Consider the following 25,773-nt stretch of genomic DNA (forward strand, 5'->3'; position numbering starts at 1 on the left):
TCTGCTTTCTAACATACTGCAGTGTGGCTGTCCCTAGTGTACTTGGAATGCTGGCTGGTTTACAACTAAGAAGCATAAATTCAGTAATAAGTGCAATAGCATCACCTTGTGGTTAACCTAGAAAATACTTTCCCAGTGAGTACATAGGGTTTTTTGTGTAAGCATGCCTGCACCTTCTACATAGTTAAATTATCGTTGTACCTTCTGAGTATACATGCTACCGTTACTCATTTAAGAGTTGATTCTGCAAGGTGTGGAGCCCTCCTGTGAGCTACTGAGAGCCCTGAACTCCCACTAATTTCAATGGGAACTTGTAGGGTAGCTCAGTAACCTTCAGGATCAAGTCCATTATGTGTGAATAAAAAAGTCAACTATATTTATGGCTCTTGCATTATAGAATATTCTTAAAATAACATTGCAATTGAACTTTCCATCAAACTTCCTTCCTCCTTAGTGTTCTCCGTACTAAATTGTGAATGTAAGGGATGTTTGTTCAAAGGGAGCAGTATCACTATATATCTTCCCCACAGTGGAGATAATACTATATCTATTAGTTTATGCACAGCTAATGTAGACCCAGCACAAGTTCAGAGATCCGTTTTCCTCCATTTCTCATAATTATCACCTGCTCCAAAAAGCATCTCCTAACATACTGATAAACATGCAGTTGCTAACTTCAGTGTCACAAGAGTAGAAAATAGGATTTTAGCTCAAACTTTCTCTAGCGTAGTGTTTGGATTATTTTTAGCAGTGCCATAATGCCTTGTCCCAATTGCCCATATTTTTGCACATGCATTTTACACTAATGGTTATCTTTCCAGGGGACACTAATGAAACCATGGCATGCTGCCTAGAATAACCTAACTGAAAGAGAGACTAGACTAATTTTTGGTTGTTAGTAGCTCACTACGTTTGGTGGATCTCAGTCTTTTAGGTCATGATTAAATTTTTGTTGTTCTGTTACATTCTTGTGGCTCAGTTTTTTTTTACTGAGGTTTCTAAAACACTCAGTTGGAACTGGTTTCAGGAAATCCATTTTAAGCTTTAACAAAGGGCTTGTGTTTCCTCAACCATTGCACATAGGTAAAGTCTTGTCAGTTTCACTTTCTGCTAAAGGCTTGTGTGAATTAGTTCTCTCTCTCTGTCCCACTCCCCACTTTCGAGATGCTCAATAATTAGTAATTTCTAGCTATAAGTGTACATGACGTAGCAGAATTTGAACACCAAGTGCATAACTCTCTGGCAATTTTTTTGTTTTTACTAAGGGCTTGTCTACATCAGAAAGTTGCAGCGCTGGTGAGGGAGTTACAGCGCTGCAACTTAGGAGGTGTACACATCTGCAGGGCACCACCAGCGCTGCAACTCCCTGTTTGCAGCGCTGGCCGTACTCCCGTTTTGTCTCGGGTGTAGAGGATCCAGCGCTGGTGATCCAGCGCTGGTAATCAAGTATAGACACTTACCAGCGCTTTTCTTGACCTCCGTGGAATAAGCAGGTATCCCAGCATACCTGAGGAAGCCTCTGGTAATCAAACTGGTCTCCTTCCCCAGCTTGCTCTCGCGTTCCCCGAACCCCGAGCAAGCAGGTCTCCTTCCCTGAGGTTTGCTGGGTGGTTCCGGGAACGCGAGAGCAAACCGCGGCGAAGCTGGTCTCCTTCCCCGGTTTGCTATCGCGTTCCCCGAACAAGCAGGTCTCCTTCCCTACGGTTTGCAGGGTGGTTCGGGGAACGCGAGAGCAAACCGCGGCGAAGCTGGTCTCCTTTCCCGGTTTGCTCTCTCGTTCCCCGAACCCCCGAACAAGCAGGTCTCCTTCCCTGCGGTTTGCAGGGTGGTTCGGGGAACGCGAGAGCAAACCGGGAAAGGAGACCAGCTTCGCCGCGGTTTGCTCTCGCGTTCCCCGAACCCCCCTGCAAACCGCAGGGAAGGAGACCTGCTTGTTCGGGGAACGCGAGAGCAAACCGCGGCGAAGCTGGTCTCCTTTCCCGGTTTGCTCTCGTGTTCCCCGAACCCCCCTTGAAGCCGCCCAACAGCGCTGCAGTGTGGCCACATCTAACACCATTTGCAGCGCTGGTTGCTGTAAGTGTGGCCACTCTGCAGCGCTGGCCCTATACAGCTGTACTAATACAGCTGTAACAACCAGCGCTGCAAAATTTTAGATGTAGACATGGCCTCAGTGTCTCTTCTGTTGGTGTTGAATTGGAGTAAAAGAACAGGAGGGTTTATTGCATTGGTGCTGTTTTCTGCACAGAAAACCATGTTGACAAATTGTGTCTCCAAAGATCCTCTTTCTAAATCACTAGATTTATGTCTTGCTTCTGATACTAGTTATGGAAAAGCTTAGCGCTGCCCTCCAAACCACAGCTATTCTTTCTGGAACTTTTGGGAGCTCCTGCTTAGCTATGTGCTAGGGATATCGGGGGCTCATTACTTGGATGGTCGTTCTTTTTTTTTATCATTAGTGGGTTCTATTGATGTAACTCCACAGAAATGCTGAGTGTCTGCAGCTAGATTAATAATAATCCCAGTGGTAGTTTAGTGTGGTGGTGCATTCACCATACACGGAAATTAAAACAATGGCAGCTTGGTTAATTTATAGTGCTATAAACTTTAATTATTTATAGTTCACCTAGACTGTTTTGTAAAACAGTTCAATCAGTTTCTAAACAGAAAACTATTCCGACTCAGAATCTCCAGAAACCTGAATTATTTACAACTTGTGGAGACACTGTTTATAAACAGTTGAATCAGTTTCCAGTCGAAATATATATATTTTTTCCTTTCCAATCTCACCACCTGGGATTTAGAAACACACTACATACAGTTCACTTAGGAAATGATTTCAAATTTCAGATAAACTCTTATCTTATTCTTTATTAAATATATAAATGAATATCCCAGAGTAGACAGACCTTTTACAATTTTTCTAACTGTACCTAGGCAGTATATTTGCTCAGTATGATCGACTTGTTGCTGCCTTAAAAGGCCATTTAAAAAAAGTCTGCCTCTAGACTATGGGTGAAATTCTGTCTCTTGTTCCCAGCTTATCTTAGCATAGGAGGAAAAGAGATTAAAAGGTACCATCAGGAAGCTGCTTACAGCTCCCTGAGTCTCAGGTTGCCTCAACCTCAACTCAGATGTACAATAGCATAGAGCAGCTAGCTAGGGGCCCTAAAGAGGGAAGAGCCCCTCCACCTGTGTTCTTACCCCTTGCTCACTTCCCCTAACCATACCCGCCTAAGCTGGAGGGGAGAGGAGACTGGCTTAGGAGCGACTCTGCAAGCTTTACACATTTTGAGAATTCCCCTCTACCTGAGAGATTGTATTTGGCTTAGAATGTGCGTAAAAGATGTGTGCATGATACAGTGTTAGAAATGTGTGTATGTTTTCATTTGATTTAAATTTACTCCCTAATCTTACATAGTTTGGTATAACCTTTGTTCAGTCTCTGTAATGATAATAACGTGGTTATCAGAAGAACAAATATATAGCAGATTTTGGGGACACTGAAGCAATACTCGTGAAGAGTCATCTTGTTTCTTGACCAATTTGGGAACAGTTGGAAATAAAGAAATTGAGCAAGAGAATAAATTCTTCAATTTAGCCTCTTTTGTAAAAGGACAAACTTTTTGTTAAACCTTGATGAAGTTAACTTGATTGCACACTTACTGCTTGAAATATTTGAAGTCTATTTTGAGACAGAAGGATAGGTATAGAGAATGAATATGGCAAATTATGCAGCTATTTTAGTACAGTTATTCTCACCTTTTACTAGCTCATGACCCCATATCCACAGTATCCATCTTAAAGTTTGCTTTTTTCTGGGGGAGTGAGGGGAGCAGAAAAGACCCAAAATACTACTTCTCTATTCTTATTGGTTTGTCTTGGTTTTTGTGAAAAGAGCAGGAATACTTGTGGTACCTCAGGCCTGGTCTACACTACGTGTTTATATCGATTTAAAGGGCATCATAGTGTGGACGGGTGCAGCGTTAAATCGGTTTAATGCTGCTAAAATCGGTATAAAGGGCTCTTTAAATCGGTTTCTGTACTCCTCAACAAGAAGAGTAGCGCTAAAATCGGTATTATTATATCGGATTAGGGTTAGTATGGCCGCAAATTGATGGTATTGGCCTCCAGGCTGTATCCCACAGTGTACCACTGACCGCTCTGGACAGCTATCTGAACTCGGATGCACTGGCCAGGTAGACAGGGAAAGCCCCGCAAATTTTTGAATTTCATTTCCTGTTTGGCCAGCGTGGAGCTCTGATCAGCACAGGTGACAACGCAGAGCTGATCAGCACAGGTAACAATGCAGTCTCCTGAGAATAGAAAAAAAGCTCCAGCATGGACCACACGAGAGGTACTGGATCTGATCGCTATATGGGGAGAGGATTCAGGGCTAACAGAACTCCGTTCAAAAAGACGAAATGAAAAAACTTTTGAAAAAATTTCCAAGACCATGAAGGAGAGAGGCCACACCAGGGACTCAGTGCAGTGCAGAGTGAAGGTGAAGGAGCTCTGACAAGCCTACCAGAAAACCAAAGAGGCAAACAGAAGGTCTGGGGCAGGGCCGAAAACATGCCGCTTCTACGCTGAGCTGCATGCAATTTTAGGGGGCTGTGCCACCACTACCCCCTCGCCCCCAATCCTTGGATTCCGTGGTGAGGGTTGTAATCTCAACCATGCCTAAGGATTATGCGGACGGGGAAGGTGAGGAGGAGGAAGAGGAGGACGAGCTTGAAGAGAGCACACAGCACTCTGTTAGCCCCAACAGCCGGGAGCTTTTTCTGACCCAGACGGAATTACCGTCCCAGCCCTCCCAAGTCACTAGCCCAGACAGTGAAGCCATGGAAGCGACCTCTGGTGAGTGAGTGTACCTTTGTAAATATAAAACATAGTTTAAAAGCAAGCTTTTTTTAATGATTGATTTGCCCTGAGGGCTTGGCATGCATTCGCGGGCAGTAAAGTTACTGGAAAAGTTTAACATGTCTGGGGATGGAGCGGAAATCCTCCAGGGACATCTCCATGAAGTGCTCCTGCAGGTACTCCAAAAGCCTTTGCAGAAGGTTTCTGGGCAAGGCAGCCTTGTTTCGTCCACCATGGTAGGACACTTGACCACGCCATGCATGTAGCAAGTAATCGGGTATCATTGCATGACAAAGCATAGCTGCGTATGGTCCGGTGATTGCAGGCATTTAAGAAACATCCATTCTCTATCTCGCTCTGTTATCCTCAGCAAAGTGATACCGTTCATGGTAACCTGGTTGAAATTCAGGAATTTAATTAAGGGGACAGAGATGGCCTTTTTCCTACAGGGGTGTTTGCCTGTTGCTTACAAGAAATCCTTCCTTGCATGTAGCCAAGCAGGGGGAAGGGAGGAAGGCTAGCGCTGAGCTTTCTCACGTTTGGCTAGCAGGAATCTTCCCAGCTACCAGCCATGCGGTGGGGGGGAAGAGGGGTGATTAGCAGTGATCTTCCATGATACCAGCCATGCGATGGGAGGAGGGGGTAAAGCGATCATCCTTGAGAATTGGAGGGGGGGTGGGGGTGGCTTCTGTGAATGGAAGTGAAGGTTGCTGAAGCCGAAAGACAATGGCTTACCATGGCCGCATGCAAGCTGAATTCTGATGCCCGGATCTGCATCTGTGAGATCTGTAACAGCAGAGCTGCAGGCACTTAATATTAAGATGCAAAATGCGACCTTGTAGTGAAATCACATGTGCTGTGTAAGGTGAATAGTGTTGTTCACTGTGGAAGAGTATAACCATTGTTCTGTGAAATCTTTTTAAATACTTCTCTCCCTTTTTTCCCTCCCTCATGCAGCTGCACATTTTTCAAGCCTCCCTACTCCATCCCGAAGGCTATCTCGGATAAGGCGGAGGAAGAAGAGGACGTGAGACGAAATGTTCTCTGAAATCATGGAAGTAACCCGCAATGAAAGAGCTCATGTGAATGAGTGGAAGGATGTGATATCAAATTACAGGAAAGATGCCAGTGAACATGAGGACAGGAAAGACGCTCGAGATCAGAGGTGGCAGTGGGAAGATAGAGGTGTAGGCAGGAAGATCAGCAGTGGCAGAATGAAAGGCTGGGGCTGCTGCGTGATCAAACTGACATCTTCCGATGTCTGGTAGAGCTTCAGGAAGAGCAGCGAGGTCACAGAGTGCCGCTGCAGCCCCTGTGTCACCACCCTCAGTACTCACCATGTTCCATATCTTCCTCACCCAGACGTGTAAGAACGCTTGGGGGAAGGCTTTGTGCGCCCACCCACTCCACTCCCATGGACAGCCCAACCAAAAGGCTGTCATTACATTGAAATGATTTTAGTGGCTTTTCTTTCCCTCCTATCCTCCTCCCAAACCGCACCCGGGCTACCTTGCCAGTTCTCTCCTTTTTATAATGAGCTTTTTAATAAAGAATACGTGATTTTTAAACGATAGTGACTTTATTTTCTTAAGCAAGCTGTAATCGAAGGGGCAGGGTGGATTGCTTACAGGGAATGAGTCAATCAAGGGGGTGGGGTTAATCAAGGGGAAACAAACACAGCTGTCACATCGTACCCTAGCCCAGGATAAAACTCGTTTTCAGAGCTTCTCTGATGCGCACCGCTTCCCGGTGTTCTCTTCTAATCGCCCTGGTGTCTGGCTGCGCATAATCAGTGGCCAGGTGATTTGCCTCAGCCTCTCACCCCACCATAAAAGTCTTCCCCTTACTCTCACAGAGATTGTGGAGCACACAGCAAGCAGCAATAACAAAGGGGACATTGGTTTGGCTGACGTCTGAGCGACTGAGTAATGTGCGCCAGCACGCCTTTAAATGGCCAAATGCACATTCTACCACCATTCTGCACTTGCTCAGCCTGTAGTTGAACAGCTCCTGACCACTGTCCAGGCTGCCTGTGTATGGCTTCATGAGCCATGGCATCAAGGGGTAGGCTGGGTCCCCCAGGAAAACTACAGGCATTTCAACATCCCCAACTGTTGTTTTCTGGTCTGGGAAGTAAATTCCTTGCTGCAGCATTTTAAACAGAGCAGTGCTTCTGAAGACGCGAGCGTCATGAACCCTTCTCGGCCTTCCCACGTGGATGTTGGTGAAACGTCCCTTGTGATCCACCAGTGCTTGCAGCAACATTGAAAAGTACCCCTTGTGGTTTACGTACTGGGTGGCCTGGTGCGCCGGTGCCAAGATAGGGATATGGGTTCCATCTATCGTCCCCCCACAGTTAGGGAATCCCATTGCAGCAAAGCCATCCGCTATGGCCTGCACGTTTCCTAGAGTCACAACCTTTTGTAGCAGCAGCTTAGTGATTGCTTTGGCTACTTGCAGCACAGCAGCCCCCACAGTAGATTTTCCCACTCCAAATTGATTCCCGACTGACCAGCAGCTGTCTGGCGTTGCAAGTTTCCACAGGGCTATTGCCACTCGCTTCTCCACTGTGAGGGCTGCTCTCATCTTGGTATTCTGGCATTTCAGGGCAGGGGAAAGCAAGTCACAAAGTTCCATGAAAGTGCTCTTACGCATGTGAAAGTTTCACAGCCACTGCGAATCGTCCCAAACCTGCAAAACTGTGCTGTCCCACCAGTATGTGCTTGTTTCTCGGGCCCAAAATCGGCATTCAATGGGTAGAACCTGCCCCATTACCATCAGGAGCTCCAAAGTGCAGGGGCCCACGGTTAAGGAGAATTCAGTTTCCATGTTCTCATCACTCTCATCGCCGCGCTGCTGTAGCCGCCTCCTCCTCCTTGCCTGGCTTTGCAGTTCATGGTTTACCATAGACTGCACGAGAATGCGTGAGGTGTTTACAATGTTCACAATCACGGTGTTGATCTGAGCGGGGTCCATGCTTGCCGTGCTATGGCATCTGCACAGTTCACCCAGGAAAAAAGGCGCGAAACGGTTGTCTGCTGCTTTCACTTAGGGAGGGGTGAGGCTGTACCCAGAACCACCCGCGACAATGATTTTTGCCCATCAGGCACTGGGCTCTCAAACCAGAATTCCAAGGGGCGGGGGAGACTGTGGGAACTATGGGATAGTTACGGGATAGCTACCCACAGTGCAACGCTCCAGAAATTGACGCTAGCCTCGGACCATGGATATATACCGCCGAATTAATGTACCTAGTGTGGCCGTGCGCAATCGACTTTATACTATCTGTTTTATAAAACCGGTTTATGTTAAATCAAATTTATCCCGTAGTGTAGACGTACCCTTAGAGATTAACAAATTTATTTGGGCATAAGCTTTCGTGGGCTACAGCCCGCTTCATTGGTTTTTGTGTTACAGTATCACAAGTATTCAACATATTATTTTGTACATTTGTCTCATGCTGTATTGTGATGCATATTTTGTGATTTTTTTCCCCCCCGTAAAACATGCTCACTTCAACTTTTCTGGCTCCCTTTTATCCCCACTCCGACTTTGCAGCATCTCTTTCCACCCAGCCAGCCAGCCAGCCAAGTTTCTCACACTCCTATCTAGGGTGCTACCTGAGCGTAAGGAAAAGGTGGCCCTGAGGCCTAAAAAGGAGTTGCAACTCTGGATACTGGGCAGAGGGAGGAGAGAGGAGCCGAAAGGAGGCAACTCTCTAGGTGTTGAGTGAGCCCTGTTGGCTGAAGAGAAGTTCTGTGTGTTGAAGTGGAGGTCAAACTCCCTGTATCAGTGGAGAAGCTGATGGCAGGGGTGGGAGAGTAAAGGCTTGGGGAGTTAGTGCAGCAGCTCAGCACTAATAGACAGCCAATTTTATCTTCTTTCTAAAGATTGATTCTGACCATGACCCCTTCTTGACCCATCTTGAGGTTATGCCATATCCGTTGAGAAACAGAGATGTAGCGAAAACAACACCAATTAACAGATATTAAGCACCGTTTTAAATATCCTGAATTTGCAGCTGAATTGTTGTCAAGCAAACTAGCTAATCAGTCCTCTTCTCACAGAGGAGCTATATGCATTTGTTACAAAATGCCTTTAGAAATTAATGAAGGAAAAAGCCTTATATAGGACAGTTGAATTACAGCAATAATCACACACAGAGGTTACTTTAGCTGAAGTAACAAAGCAGCGTGCTGTGCACACTTTCAAATCTAATGTGCAATAATCAGTTTTCTAAATTGATTGTAATATGCAATAGTCATTTACCTTTATAATAACTCACAGATCAGAAACTGTTCTCCGGAGAGTCTAAAATTGCACAATGGTTTTGATTTTAGGTTTTTTAGTACAAACTTGGATCTTGAATTGTGCTCCCCACCCATGTTGTGGAGCAGGAGAAAATGGTAGAAGGCAAAGTAGTATTTACACTGCACGCTCCCTGATGTTCTGCAGAAAGAGGTTTAAATTGTGAGTCTACTTTGAAAAGTCACTTTGTTTAAAAAAAAAAAAAAAAAAAAGGAGAGAGGTACCTTTTTACCCCACACATCTGTGTTGCTTGACTTTAGTGATAAAATAAACTTTTGCTTCTCTTCACTCTGTTAGCCCGACAGAGGCAAGACAACTACAGGAGACTAAGCTGGAGTCTGTGCCTTTTTATTTATCATAAACCAAATTATTTATTAGATTTCAATCAGTTTTACTTGTACTAACCTGTGAAGAGGTGCACAGGAATAAATGAGGAGATAATTTTGCCCTCAGAACCTTTTGTCATTGGTGGTATGTGAGAAGGAAAGAGCCCAGTCTGACTTTCAGATCTCAGAGTCAGTTTTCAGGGCCTGAAGTTAGGGAAAAAAAACCAAAAACCTTTTTGTCACAGTTCAGGGCAACTGCATTTATATTCCCCCTCTATGATCCAGCAAGGGCCCCCACACTAGGCTTCTGGTTCTTCTGGCCATCATCCCCAACCCCCTTGAGTGGAGATGTCTCATTCCATTTAGACCAGGATACTTCCAGGCTGCACAGGCTCCTGACTATACTGTAATATCTCATCAAGAGATTCTGCCTAAGCAGGCCTGCTTACTTTCTCTTCAGAGACTAATAACTAAGTAAGGTACCAGACAGCACCTCCTGTGCAAGCCTCTTTTATTCAGAAGGTAAAAAACACTACAGAGAAAACATATTAAAAACAGTAAGAGAATCTATGTGCATGCTAATAAGCATACCAGAGATCACCCCAACCCTAACATGGGCTCTGGCCGGAGCAATCCTTCAGAACCCCCACCCCAAAGTGTTTTCTTGTGGTTCCAAATTCATCAGAGCTTCAGCTCAGAACAAGCACAAAATTTAATCCATCATTTATATAGTCCAGGGGTCTTTGATCTGGAATTTCCAGTAGTAGGTAATAGTAGACAATGGGTGTCTTCCCCAGGGTTTAGCTTCTCCCAACTACCTCCTAGGAAACCCACTTCACATATATTGTGAAATAGTTATTTGAAATTCCTAACATTTAGATTAGTCACATCCCTAGAAAAGTTACAAACAATCTACAATAATACATTGGGTTTTTTAATGCAATGAGACCAAAGGTATTCAACCTAATTCAGAAAAGTTTATCTTCCATCAGGTTTGTCCAGGATATTGTCAGTCTATCCCGCCTTTTACTTGTAAACCGAGCAAATTTGAGCTTCAGCCAGTGAAAGATAAACATGGAACCTTTTACAGTAACTTTTCAGAATCAAACCACACTTTAACTTATAGCTGGTATTCTATAGGAGCCCCTCCATTGGAGTCTACCTTGGTGACATGCTGAATTAGCTCATATTTCAGGTGCCCTGTCCCTGCCTTTCTCTAACTAGCACCACTCTTTGGACAGTGGTGACCATTTCCAGATCCCCAGGTTGATTGGGGTGTTATGGCAGCTTGCATCACTGGTATCTTTATCTTCTGCTTCAGATGGACTTCTTGCCATTGGGGGCCTATAGAGAGACTCCTGCTGGCAGAACCTGGAAACAAATGTATCCATCAGTCTTTACCTCCTATGGTACTTCTCTTTGTTGACTATGCTTACTGAAATAAAGTATTGTAGTAAAATGCACATTGTTTTCAGGAACGGAACAATGCACTGCAGAATATGCATAAGAAAATACAAGATCTGGAATTGGAACATAATGACTGCACTGACATTCTCCGGCGACAGGCCAGTGAACTTGAATACAGTACTGAACGAGAGGAGAGACTTAAAAAAGATCTTGAGGTAAATACTTCTCAGCTGTTCAGATTCAGTGGGTTTTTTTGTCTGTGTGTTCTCCATTTAATGAGATTACATTAATCCTGGAATTCTATTCAGGGGCAATTTCTCGAGTTAATGTTATATCATTTTGTATAACTCGTGAATTGTTCATGCTTGACTTTCATTTAAGATGGAACATGACCTACCTGTTCTGTATTTTACTGAGAAGACCAGTAAACCAACACAACTAACTTGTTGTGTAGTCAGAGTCTAGTCTACTGTGGGACTGGAACACTGGATGGAAAAGGGCTCAAAGGGGTAGTGTAAGGAATGAGCTCAGTGCTCCGAATAATAAATAATCGTCTATTTTGATATTATTTTAAGAAAAGCATGCAAACGTTATTCACCCACTGATGGCTCTGACTCACACAGTATCTTGCTGAACCTTATCATTATAGTCACAGAAATCATGGGCTGTTGAACAATTTCTATAACATGTTGAATGGGAGGGGTGGTAAAGGTTTCCAGGGGCTGTGATAGACTGCTTCCTCTTACTGAGTTCCCTGATCAGTGAAGTGCCAGCTGTGCCAGATGGCTCCATGGAGGTGAAGGCCTCAGGGCTTTTGCTGGCTTGGTTGGTAGAGGAGTAGCATCAGTTGTTCTGTGCAGGGCTGGCTCCAGGGTTTTTGCAGCCCCAAGCAATGGAAGGGGGGAAAAAAAAGAAGAAAAGCTGTGATCGCAATTGGTGGCAGCTCCAACGCGCCACTTTCTTCTTCGGTGGTAATTCAGCAGCCAGTCCTTCCCTCCGAGGGGGACCGAGGGACCCGCCGTCGAATTGCCACCAAAGAGCCTGACATGCTGCCCCTTCCCTTTGGCCGCCCCAAGCACCTGCTTGCTGGGCCTGTGCCTGGAGCTGGCCCTGGTTCTGTAGAACTCTGACTTGGACAAAGGCAGCAGTGTTCTTCTTCCTCTTACCCCCCCTTCAAGCCAGCAGGTGCCCCAATCCTGTATCTTCTTCACCAAGCAATTAACTAAAAGGTCTACAAGCCCATCAGTTTCTTCCTACGTACAAACTAACAAAAATAGCACCTTACTCCAGCTTTATCAGATATCAGCGTTCCAGCATTCAGGCTAGAACACTTGCTTTATCATGCCTGTCTGACTTCCTGCCCTCTTATATGGAGTGGCATTGTCTTACCCATCACTAGCAAAATGAAAGGGATCCTGCTTTGTAGCCAGAAGTGAAGGAGAGACCTATGAAGAAAGAAATCAGAGGTAAATTTACGTTACAAGTTAGAAGATCAACATAGGCTATTATATGTAATATAATACAAGTATAGCAGGAGCTGGGTAGTGATACTGATATTTTGGTTGTTTCTATTATAAAAGTTTCTTGTGACCTCTTCTAGAGACACTATAACACTGTCATTGTTTGCAGCAAGTATTTGAAATTCATAAAGAGAAGTGCCTTTTCTTTGTCCCATGAAATTCCATTCCAGTTTGGCTGTGATAAAAGCTTTTGAAAATTGCTACCTCCCTTCTGTCATCAGTGTTGTCAGCAAAATTTTGGTAGCATACAGCGTGCTCGTATTCGGTTGTTCTAATTAGGGCTGTCAAACAATTAAAAAAATTAATAGCAATTAATCATGAGATTAAAACAAGTTATTGCACTGTTAATAATAGAATACAATTTATTTAAATATATTTGGATGCTTTCTACATTTTCAATTGTATTGATTTCAATTATAACACAGAATACAAAGTCTACAATGCTCCTTTATATTTTTCTATTACAAATATTTGCACTGTAAAATGGAAATAGTATTTTTCAGTTCACCTCATACAAGTACCGTAGTGCAATCTCTTTATCGTGAAAGTGCAACTTATAAATGTAGATTTTTTTATTACATAATTGCACTCAAAAATCAAACAATGTAAAACTTTAGAGCCTACAAGTCCACTCAGTCCTATTTCTTGTTCAGCCAATCGCTAACATAAACAAACAAATTTGCTTACGTTTACGGGAGATGATGCTGCCTGCTTCTTATTTGCAGTGTCACCGGAAAGTGAGAACAGCTTCCATGCTGAGGACCTGTTCTGCTCGATAACAATCCAAAGCAATGTGGATTCACGCATGTTTATTTTCATTATATCAGTTAGATGCCACCATCAGAAGACTGTTTGTTTTTTTGGGGGGGTGGTTCAGGTTCTGTAGTTTCTGAATTGGAATGTTGCTCTTTTAAGACTTCTGACAGAATGTTCCACGCCACATCCATCTCAGATTTTGGAAGGCACTTCAGATTCTTTAACCTTGGGTCAAGTGCTGAAGCTGTCTTTAGAAATCTCATACTGGTACTTTCGTTGCATTTTGTCAGATCTGCAATGAAAGCATTCTTAAATTGAACAACATATATTGGGTCATCATCGAAGACTGCCATAACATAATAATTTTTAAAAAATCTACATTTGTAAATTGAACTTTCAAAAGATAGAGATTGCACTATAGTATTTGTATGAGGTGAATTGAAAAATACTATTAGAAAATAATGGCACATTGTATACTTTGTATTTTGTGTTATAATTGAAATCAATATAATTGAAATGTAGAAAAAAATCCACAAATATTTTATAATTTAAATTAATATTATTGTTTAACAGTGTGATTAAAATTGCAATTAATTTTTGAGTTAATTTGTTTTGAATTAATCGCTTGAGCTAACTGCAATTAATTGACAGCCCTAATTCTAATCTAAGACTGGACCAAGGCCACTATCAAAGCAGCATCAGCATCCCTCGCTGCACTGGAAATGCCCTCCCACTTTTTACTGGCCATAAGGGTGAACAAGGGGTTGGGGGAGAGTGGGTGGAGAAGAGGAGATGGGGGGGCCAGATGTTCGGAGGAGGGGACAGTGCAAGGGTGGGTCCTCAGGAAAGGGTCGGTGCAGGTGGATGGGACCTCGGTTCGCGCACCAGTGGCCCCCCACGCACACTTGGAGGAAGCTTCCGCCGCTCCTGCCTCAAAACCCCCATCTAACCCTGTAGGCACCTAAATTCTCACATCTTGGCTTGTACACTATCGTCTAAATTCTGATGCCTAGATGCCCAGCTCTCGCCTAAGCCCTAGAGGGATCCTCAAACTGGGTGTTAGTCTGTCTATCTTGCCTGTTAACTTGGGCATCTCCCCCGCTTAGCTTGCTGGCTTCTGTGAATCCCATTCTTAGGATCCTAACTGTCCCCATGCATTGTATAGAAAGCCTGGGTTCCTAACACAGGGCTGTGGATACCACTATGCAACAGGTGCCTGGATGTTAGGTGTTGGAATGCTGAGCTGAAGTCCCTATTTTGAATCTAGCCCTAAAAGCTTGTCTACACACAATTTCTGTATTGCTTTAACTATGTCAGTTTGAAAACCCTAAATGTATGGGAATAAGCTATACCAGTATAGGCACCTTTATACTCCACGCTGGGAGCTGTACTAGTTAATGTATTTTGGTTTAAAAAAAAATAACTCATCTAACCAAAATAGTTACATTGGTACATAAACTGTGGATCTTAGGTTCTGCTCTATCTACATGAACATATCCCTGTACCCTTGTGGAGCCCCCATTGACTTCAGTGCTGAAGCAGAGATCTGCTGGTGCATAGCTCATAGCTGGACTGAAACCTAAGTGGAAGCAATAGAGCCAGAAAAAGGGAAAATCATTCTTGGTTTCCACATTACTTTTAACTAGTCTGTTGCTTCTTCATCTGTATTCAGTGATTCTTCATTCCATAGAAGTTACTGTGATTTTTTTTTCCAGTAAGTGAATTATGGTATCTCTGAATGAATTAAACAAGCGGGAATAGGTTGTTCATAAAAGCGAGAGCAATTATTTACTTACAGCTCTTTTTGTAATTTGCAATGTTGTTGAAGGAAATGATAGAAATAAAGAGAAGTATCTTACTTTAATGAGCATTTGGCAAGTTGTATATTTGAGGGAAAAAGGCCTGATTATGGCAGTAACTTTTAAAACTGCTTTTATATAGAGGGTTAAAATGTAAATAAGAGAGACTTTCAACCTATTTCTATTTTATTATTTTTGGAATGCAGTGAGGACTTTTTTTCTTTCTTTTTTTTTTTTTTTTGGATTGCATCTGAACGTTCCTTTAGTGCCCTCTTCTGGATATGTGGCAGAGAGTCATTAGTTAGAAAATAGCAAGCATAATCTAACAGACAACTTTGCAATTATTTTTGTAGTTTGTTTGGAAAAAAATTTTTTTTTTGTTTGTGGTATACATTTGTGCTTTAATGATTCATTTTTCATTGAAAATGATTGATAGATTACATGGAGTTTACTTTGTTTTGTCAATTTGTTATATTCTCATAGACTTTAAGGTCAGAAGGGGCCATCGTAATCATCTAGTCTGACTTCCTGCACATTGCAGACCAGAGAATCTCACCCACCCACCCCTATAATAGACCCCTAATCTCTGGCTTAGTTACAAAAGTCCTCAAATCATGATTTAAAGACTTCAAGTTACAGAGAATTCACAATTTACGTTAGTTTAAACCTGCAAGTGACCCATGCCCCATGCTGCAGAGGAAGGCGAACCTCTCCTCCCCACAGGGTCTCTGCCAATCTGATCAGAGGAAAATTCCATCCTGACCCCAGATTTGGCGATCAGTTAGACCCTGAGCACATGGGCAAGACCCACCGGGCAGATACGTAGGAAAATCCTCTGTAGTAATTCAGAGCCCTCCCCACATCTAGTGTCTCGTCTCTGGCCGTTGGGGATTTTTGCTACTGGTAGTCACCGACGGGCCACATGCCATTGTAGGCAGTCCCATTATACCATCCCCTCCATAAACTTTTCAGGTTCAGTCTTGAAGCCAGTTAGATATTTTGTCCCCACTGTTCCAGAACTTCACTCCTCTGATGGTTAGAAACCTTTGCCTAATTTCGAGCCTAAACTTGTTGATGGCCAGTTTATATCCGTTTGTTCTTGTGTTCATATTGTCACTTAACTTAAATAACTCCTCTCCCTCTTTGGTATTTGTCCCTCTGATGAATTTATAGAGAGTAAACGTATCTCTCCTCAGTCTTCTTTTGGTTGGGCTGAAAAAACCAAGCTCCTTCAGTCTCCTGTCATAAGGTAGGTTTTCCATTCCTTGGATCACTCTAGTAGCCCTTCTCTGCACTGATTCCAGTTTAAATCCATCTTTCTGAAACATGGGACACCAGAACTGCACACAGTATTCAGAGGTCTCACCAGTGCCTTGTATAATGGTACTAACACTTTCCTTTCTCTACTGGAAATACCCCTTCTGATGCATTAGCCTTTTTCACAGCCGTATCACATTGACAGCTCATAGTCATCCTCTGATCAACCAATACGCCCAGGTCTTTCTCCTCCTCTATTGCTTCCCACTGATAAAACCCCAGCTTAAAGCAAAATTATTGTTGGTGGTCCCTAAATATATGACTTTGCGCTATTAAATTTCATCCCTTTTCTATTACTCCAGTTTACAAGGTCATCCAGATCTTCTTGTATGATATTCCAGTCCTCCTCTGTATTAACAATACCTCCCAACTTTGTCTCATCTGCAAATTTTATTAGTGCACTATCATTTTGTGTGTCAAGGTCAGTAATAAAAACGTTAAATAAGATTGGTCCCAGGACCGATGCCTGAAGAACTGCCCTAGTAACCTGCCAGTAACCTGCCTGACAATTCACCTTTTAGTATGACCTGTGGTAGTTCTCACTTTAACCAGTTCGTCCTCCACCTTTCAATTTTCATATTTATCCCCATCTTCTCCAATTTAACTAATTTCCCATGTGGAATTGTATCAAATGCCTTAATGAAATCCAAGTTGATTAGATCTACTGCATGTCCTTTGTCTAAATAATCAGTTATCTTCTCAAAAGAAATCAGGTTAGTCTGGCACAATCTACCTTTTAAAACCATGTTGTATTTTATCCAAGTTACTATTCATCTCTATGTCCTTAACTACTTTCTCTTTCAAAATTTGTTCCAAGACCTTGCATGAAATTGAAGTCGGTCATAAACAGATAGTTACGGGTTAATGTCACTTTTACCTGTAAAGAGTTAAGAAGCTCAGTAAACCTGGCTGACACCTGACCAGAGGACCAATGGGGGGACAAGATAATTTCAAATCTTAGTGGAGGGAAGTCTTTGTTTGTGCTCTTTGTTTAGGGAGTTGTTTGCTCTTGGGACTAAGAGGGACCAGTCGTCAATCCAGGCTCTCCAAATCTTTCTTAATCAGTCTCATGTTTCAAACTTGTAAGTAATTAGCCAGGCAAGGCGTGTTAGTCTTATTTTTGTTTTCTCATTTTGTAAAATGTTCCTTTTTGCTGAGAGGACTTTATTTCTGTTTGCTGTAACTTTGAACCTAAGGCTAGAGGGGGTTCCTCTGGGCTATATGAATCTGATTACCCTGTAAAGTATTTTCCATCCTGATTTTACAGAGATGATTTTTACCTTTCTTGCTTTAATGAAAAGCTTTCTTTTTAAGAATCTGATTGATTTTTTCCTTGTTTTAAGATCCAAGGGGATTGGATCTGGACTCACCAGGAACTGGTGGGGGGAAAGAAGGTGGGAATGGTTAAATTCTCCTTGTATTAAGATCCAAGGGGTTGGATCGGTGTTCACCAGGAACTTGGTGAAAGCCTCTCAAGGCTGCCCAGGGAGGGGAAGGCTTTGGTGGGAACAGGAAGTGTTCCAGACACTGAAATTTCTGGATGGTGGCAGGGCTGGTGCAAGGATATTTTGCGCCCTAGGCGAAACTTCCATCTTGGCCTCCCCCCCCAATCACATACATTATACACAATACATGGTCACAGAGTAACATGTTATAATTTAGAATTTATGTTTCCACGCTTTAAGTTTAGCAAATTTAGAAACAAGTTCCTCCAAGTCAATGCTGTGAGCTATGTCATGTTCTATTGACAAGGTAGATAGCCCAACAAGTCTTTGTTGCAGCATTGATGTTCGCATATATGTTTTTATCAACTTGAGCTTCGAGAAGCTTTGCTCACCACTGGCCACAGAAACTGGGAGAGTCAAGAGGATGCGAAGAGCAATAACTGTGTTAGGGACACTATCTGTCACCTTATTTTCCCATATGAAGTTCAATACATCTTGCGGTGATGAACTCCTTTGGACTCGTCTTGCAATAGTTTGCAATTCACTGCACAAGTCAAAGGCATCAATATCTTTGGATTCACCATGTTGCAAAGCTTTCTCCAGATTCAAGCAATGTTCCATAATTTGCTTTGGCGTTTTATTTTGCAAACTGTAAACATCATATATGAAGCCAAATACAGAACTAATTTGCTGCATCAATGTGACTCTTTCTTCAACCGAATGTATTGCTATGTCAATGACTGCAAAGTAAAAGTTCACTTTGAATTTTTCTTTCGGATCATAAATAGGTTCGTCATCTGCTTCATATGTGAACTGCTTCCTCTTCTTTCTTATACGGATTGGATCTGGTTCAAAAAGTGCCGGTACATCCAATTCCTCCGCAAGTTCACCTGCATCTACCAATGTTTTCTCAAAGGCTGCGTCCCTTCTGTGGCCCACAAGAAACTTCTTGGTTTCTCCAAGTTGATTAATGGCATCACATATATCAAATTCTTTTGCCTGAAGTTGTTTGCTAGTTATGTTGATCTCAAACAATATGTCATACCACAAAACAAGAGAAACAAGAAACTTGAAACTAGAAATGGCTTTTGTAAGAGCCTTTGCATCAACTCGTGATGTATTGCCAGATGATCCTGTCAGAGTATTGTCTTCATAGATGTCTCCCAGAGCATCACAGATGTCACCAATGAAAGCAGGATGGAAAAGCTCCCCCCGCAGAAGACCTAAGACATGATGGCTGGATACATGAACAGACACCTGTCCCTCACAGGCACTACCTCATAACATGCCAATTTTGCTCAGGACAGAATATCATAGAGGAATACTATGCATTCAGTGGTCTCTACACTGGCCAAGCAACAGCATGACAACTAACCTAACCAGTCCATCCAACTTTTTTGACTGCTTCTTGGGCACTGGTGAGGGGTAGCGGTGCCAGACTGAGCCCGGTGATGGGTGCACTACAAATCTACAAACTGAGGCAAGGTGCTGGGCCTAGAGTCCTGCTGAGACTGCCCTCCTGCACCAAGTGGAGCACAGCCTCCATGAGGAGAGAACTCAAACAAATATCACACTCCTTCCGCATAATTCCCCCAAGCACTTCTTCAGGCAGCTGCTATGGGGGTCACTCACAGGCTTAGGCCTGCCTGTTGCAGGCAAAACACAGCAGCAGGGCTTAAAACTCAGACAGGGCCGCCCAGCGGACTCAGGGGACCTTGGGCAAAGCAAAATCGGGGGCCCCTTCCATAAAACATTTGCAATACTATAGTAACATGTATTAGGAAATGTAAAAAATAACTAGTGAAATACATTCAAAAATTAATTTGTAATAATTTGAAAATAAACTAAATACATTATTTAAAAACATTAAAAGCTGTAATGGTCTGTATCCATTTGCAATTACATAATGGGCAGTTGCTGGGTGATTGTGATAGTTGGTACCAATGGGCTGTCGTTGCCTGGGGGTGGTGCTGTTGTTGCCCACGGCTGGGTGGGGAGCTGGGCTCTGGGTTCAGAGGTGCCCAGCTCACAGGGGCTGGGCTCAGGGATGTGGGGAGATAGGGTCAGGGGGGTGTCCAGCTCAAAGGGGCTGGGCTCAGAGCTGGGGGTCAGGGCTGTTGGGGGGATGGGGTCAGGGGGTTTCCAGCTCAGAGGGACTGGGCTCGGAGCTAGGGGTAAGGGCTGTGGGGGGATGAGGTCAAGGGGGTTTCCAGCTCAGAAGGACTAGGCTCGGAGCTGGGGGGTCAGGGCTGTGGGGGGGATGGGGTCAAGGGGGTGCCTGGGGGCACTGGGGCATCTCAGCTCTGCAGGCTGCTGTTCTCTCCAGCCATCCAGGCACAAGGGGAGCAGGAGCAGGAGCAGGGACCAGCTAAGGACCAAGGGGGCAGGAGCACAGGCACCTGAGGCCGACCTGTGGGGAGGCACTTGCTTACCTTGCCCAATGCATGAGCGCTAGGGTCCTCTTTCTTCCTCCACTCCACCAATCAACTACTGAGGCTCTTTTCTTCTCCGTGCCCCTCGCTGGGGCTGACGTGGAGGCTGAGCCAGGGGGCAGCCGCAGCTTTCTTCCAGAAACGAAGCCCTGGTGTTGCGCCGCTGTCGCAGGGCCCCTGCCACGTGCCCTAAGCAGAGCTGCGTAGCTCTGCCCAGCTGCCGGCGCCCCCGCCGGGCAACAAGAAAAATTGCAGAGGCTGGAGCCCCTGCTCTGGGAGGGAAAGGGATTCTGAGCCTCTGCCTGCAGCTCAGGGATTCCCCTGGGTCAGCGCAGCCGCGGTCAGCCCAAACCTCTGGGTTGCCGCGGTGGCACGCTGACCCCGGGGGTGCCCTGGGCTGCCGGGCTGCCGCAGCGGCTCCCTGACCCCGGGGGTGCCCTGGGCTGCCAGGCTGCTGTGGCTGCGCGCTGACCCCGGGGGCGCCCCGGGATGCCGGCTGTAGGTAGCTGCTGCCGCGGGCAGCTCAGACTACCTCTCCAGCAGCAGCGGCTGCAACCATTTAAAAAATTTGGAGGGGGTGCCGCTTTTTGACGCCCTCAAATCTTGGTGCCCTAGGCAACCGCCTAGTTGGCCTAAATGGTTGCACCGGCCCTGGATGGTGGCAGTGTTACCAGATCTAAGCTAGTAATTAAGCTTAGAAGTGTCCATGCAGGTCCCCACATCTGTACCCTAAAGTTCAGAGTGGGGGAGGAACCTTGACAAAGTCAAACTAACAGGCCTGTAGTTTCCTGGATCCTTTTTTCCCCTCTTTCTTAAGAATAGGAAGTATATTAGCAATTCTCCAGTCATAGGATATGACCCTTGAATTTACAGATTCATTAAAAACCCTTGCTATTGGTCTTGCAATTTCATGTGCCACTCCTTTTAATATTCTCAGATAGAGATTATCTGGGGCCCCTGATTTAGTCTCATTAAGCTGTTTGAGTTTGACTTCCACTTCAGATGTGATAATTTCTAAATGGGATTTCAACTAATAGCCATATTTTAAACATGATTCTAAAACAGAGGTGCATCATTCTGTGGAGATGGCCTAATTATGTATTTTTTAATTGTAGTTCATGGGTAGAGACAACAAAATGAGATCTCTACTAAAAACAAAGGAAAGGTTGTAGAGGATCAATGATAAAAAATAGCCTTTTATATAGAACTACATTTTTAGGCCCCTATCCTGAAATGAGTTCTGTGTTGTGGATCTTTGCACCTACTTGGAATCCTAGTGAAGTCAGGTGCATGAAGTGGCCACCAAAAATTTAAATAGAAAACTTTGCTGATCCTCATTTATGTTCTAAAATTTGCGTGTATCTTAAGACACACTGTGATTGCATGCCTAGGATAGGCCACACTGAAAATGCCACACTCAGGGAAGACTGCAAGAAATAGGGAAGATAGTCCCCCAGACTGGTGATTTATTGTGTAATTAGATTCACCAATCTAGCTTCTGCAGTACCACACTGAACCAGAAGCCAAAAACAGTCCCCCTTAGGCATTCCAGCTCTTGGTTCTCATCCAGGAAACCCAATCTGATACAGTGATAGGTTATTAACAATCTATTTCACCATATGTGAGGTCCTTTTGAATCCCAAGGGATCAGACTGTCATAACATATTCCCAGATTTGGACCTTAGCGTCCAAAATATGGGTGTTAGCATGAAAACCTCCAAGCTTAGTTACCAGCTTGGACCTGGTAAAGCTGCCACCACCCAAAAAATTAGAGTGTTTTGGGGCACTCTGGTCCCCCCAAAAACCTTCCCTGGGGACCACAAGACCCAAATTCCTTGAGTCTCACAACAAAGGGGAATAAACCATTTCCCTTCCCCTTCCTCCTTCCAGGTGTTCCCTCCCTGGGTTCCTGGAGAGAGACACAGAAGCAAGCTCCGTGAATCTAAACAGAGGGATTCCACCCTCCCTATTTCCAGTCCTGGAAAACACAAGTACAGATATAGCTAATCTCTCTTCCACCCCCCCCCCCTTCACCCAGAGGGAATGCAAAGTCAGGCTAGTAAATTTAACACACACACAGATTTCCCCCTGACTTCTTCCTCCCACCAATTCCCTGGTGAGCTACAGACTCAATTCCCTGGAGTTCCCCACTAAAGAAAACTCCAACAGGTCTTAAAAGGAAAGCTTTATGTAAAAAGAAAGAAAAATACATAAAAATGGTCTCTGTATTAAGATGACAAATACAGGGTCAATTGCTTAAAAGAAATATGAATAAACAGCCTTATTCAAAAGAACACAATTCAAAACACTCCAGCAACTACACACATGTAAATACAAAAGAAAAAAACCAATAACCCCTATTGTTTTATGATCTTTGTACTCACAACTTGGAAACAGAAGATTAGAAAGCAGGAGACAGAAAAATCCTTCTCATAGCCGAGAGGGACAGACACAAGACAAGACAAAGAACTCGCAGCCAAAACTTCCCTCCACCCAGATTTGAAAAAGTCTTGTTTCCTGATTGGTCCTCTGGTCAGGTGTTTCAGGTTACTCCTTTCCAGGTTAAAGAGACATTAACCCTCAGCCATCTGTTTATGACACAGACACATTTACCCAGGTTAATATATATTTCAGATCTTACCCAAATATCACATTGTTAGCCAATCCTCCATCAGCTGACTAAAGACTTATTAATAGAAGAAAGAGTTATAAATGGTTAAGGAATCATATACATAAAAGTGATTTGCAAAGTCCTTATATCAGGTTTGTAGGAGTGATGGAATAAACTGCTGGTTTGGAAAAGTCTCTGTAGAATCACCCAAACAGATTGGGGGTCATCACTCCTTGTTTAAAGCTTCTTTGTTAGAAATCCAGTCCAGAGCAATAAAGCAGAAAATGAAGACAAAATGGAGATGTTTCAGGTGCCTTTTTATATCCTCTGCCATGTGCATGGAAATTTACTGTCCCAAACAAAGCCCACAGCCCATGTGCATTGACAGATACTGTCCCAAGAGGGAGTCCAGAGTCACGTGAGTATGGAAAATTACTGGGAGAAGGTGGAGTCTCAGGTCACATGTCCTTACGTGCTTTGACTCATAGAGGCGGCCATTGGTCTCTGGGTGTCTGAGGCTGTCTGGACGGGATGAGTTTCTTCAATGGACCTTTATGCAAGCTGAGTGTCTTTGATGGGCCATCAACACATAGCTGTCTAGCCTTGATGTAAATCCTGTCTCTGGAGTGTCACCCAGGAATACATCATATGCATAAGGTACAAGTACATAGCCAATATTCATAACTTCAATACAAAGATGATACATACATATAAACCAGATAAACATACTTAGCAAATCATAACTTTTCCATTGACACCTTACATGACATACAGTACTTTGTGCAAGATTTGTTGTATTTGTGGCAGCAATAATAATACCAAATGGTCATTCTTATACATAGTATTGGACACATATTAAGCAAACTAATTACACCAGGGATTTGTCTGGCCCAGAAAGTTTTTCTGGAATTGTGCCTTTTATTTCCGTTTCGACTTAGCAGTGTTTGGTCTGGAAAGGAGATTTCTTGGGAAATAAACAGCAGTCTGTGAATAAAGTCTTGTGATGTGTACAGGTGCTAAAAAACTGGGTGGGAATGCTGTTTAACAAACAGTCGTGGTGGGAAATGTGTATTTACTCTTCTTGTATGAGAAACAGAATTGTCAGTTCATAAATTTCATTATATTTGGTTTTTACACAAAAGTATGGTGAATCGTCAATATTTCATGTGTTGGAAGCTGCCAAATCATAGTTAACTGAACTATGGGGGTCTCTTATAAGGTTAAAAAAAATATCCCATGACATGGCCATTAGATGCTGAGACTCCTCCAGGAGTATGGACTGTAAATGGAAATATCCCTCCAGCTTTCATTATTATTATTATTTTTTAATCTGACCTAATTACATTGACTTTTACGTGTCCTATCAAATAGATTATCATGCATTGGCTTGGCAGGCTTGATACCCTGTGGATGGTGGTGATTTTTGAGATAATTCTTCAGGTTTTTGTTTTGTTTTGTTTTGTTTGTTTTGGTTTTTTGTCACACAAGGGCTAAAAATATACATAAAATTCACCTCCCTCTTCCTCCCTGCTATATATCTGTTCCTTTTTAAAGGTCAATTTCGCTCTCTCCCACCCCCCCGTGTCCCAGGAAGCTACATAAATTTGGTATGGACATAGTTAATATTGAGTTGTATGTGCCTTGCTAAATATTGGGAGGAAATTTATTAGAAATAAAGTCGTGAACATTTGAAATTGTACTCAGGCACAAGTGCAATAGAAAATCACATTAACACTTGAACTATAACATTCAGCATAGATGTGCTGCTCATTTGTGCACAGGTTCAATTGCAAAGTGAGATAGTTCATCAAAATGGCTGTAAACCAGCCAGGATATTTGCTAAACAAGTTATCCACTTCCTCTTCTCCCCGCTAAAGCCTAGGAGAATGATCATAGGACAAGGACCCAAGCCCTAATAATACTTTACAGTTAGATAGCACTTTAGAAATATTATATAGGCTTCATAATATCCTGAGGCAAAGAAGTTGTGTTTTGTTGGTAATCACATAGCAGTTTATTTATAGTATCTTGATTAGCACCAAAGTCTCTTTTCTGTCGACCCAGACATTAACCATAGTCCCTCCCAAATAAATCATAGTGTCTTAACGATCTCATCACTGAAATGAAGATTGTACATTCTATACTGCAATTCTCTGTCTGAACTGTATTATATTGCGTTCAGTTGGCAATTTCTTAGTACACTTTTACCTCAATATAACGTGACCTGATGTAACACGAATTGGGATATAACATGGTAAAGCAGTGCTCCAGGAGAGGCGGGGTTGTGCACTCCGGTGGATCAAAGTATGTTCGACATAACGCAGTTTCACCTATAGTGTAGTAAGATTTTTTTGGTTCCCGAGGACAGTGTTATATCGAGGTAGAGGTGTAATACAGAATGTTGAGCTTTCAGTCTTATCTGCTCATTATTTGACTTCTGAGTGCCTCATTTCTCAATATTAATATTGCATTAATTTTTTTGTATGGAACACAGTAATTAAATAGAAAAATAATAATTTATCATCACTGGGTGTGGGATTTTTTTTTAGTTTTTGGTGAATTTGGCTAAATTCCATTCTTTTGATATCTGTGTATATATTTTTTTTAAATAAACGTGTAACAAGGATAAAAACCAAAATAGCCTAGCAACAGCAGGGAGTGTGGATTCCTAGTCATCTGAACTAGTATAATAAAATAGTGTTTACCTAAATAGGACTATGATTTTAAAAAAAGATTTTCAAGGTGTAGGATTCTTTAAGTTAATATCTTGTCTTTTGGGAATATAAATATTTTTCATATTTTTAGGCAGCTACTGTGAGAGTGAAGAAATTGGAAGAAAATATTGAGGCAGAGAGAGCAGCACATCTGGAATCCAAATTTAATTCTGAAATTATCCAGGTAAACCAGTGTCAAATATTTGTGAATTTCCACAGTTTATGATGGAGTAGCTAGTAGATCTGTAAGGCCCCAATCCAGAAAAGATTTACGCCTG

General features: G+C 43.1%; 1 protein-coding gene across 10 annotated transcripts in view; it reads left to right on the forward strand.

Moving 5' to 3' along the window:
- The window catches only part of CCDC171 (coiled-coil domain containing 171), a 274,485-nt gene that overhangs the window by 21,289 nt on the left and 227,423 nt on the right, over positions 1 to 25,773 (forward strand). For all 10 annotated transcript variants that reach the window (XM_030565906.1, XM_030565904.1, XM_030565900.1 and 7 more), the window contains 2 exons: positions 10,970 to 11,116; positions 25,587 to 25,679. In XM_030565906.1, the coding sequence (XP_030421766.1) occupies positions 10,970 to 11,116; positions 25,587 to 25,679 (240 nt within the window). The remainder of the gene's footprint in view (positions 1 to 10,969; positions 11,117 to 25,586; positions 25,680 to 25,773) is intronic.

This window comes from Gopherus evgoodei, chromosome 6, assembly GCF_007399415.2.
Source record: "Gopherus evgoodei ecotype Sinaloan lineage chromosome 6, rGopEvg1_v1.p, whole genome shotgun sequence".
Classification (NCBI taxonomy): domain Eukaryota; kingdom Metazoa; phylum Chordata; order Testudines; family Testudinidae; genus Gopherus; species Gopherus evgoodei.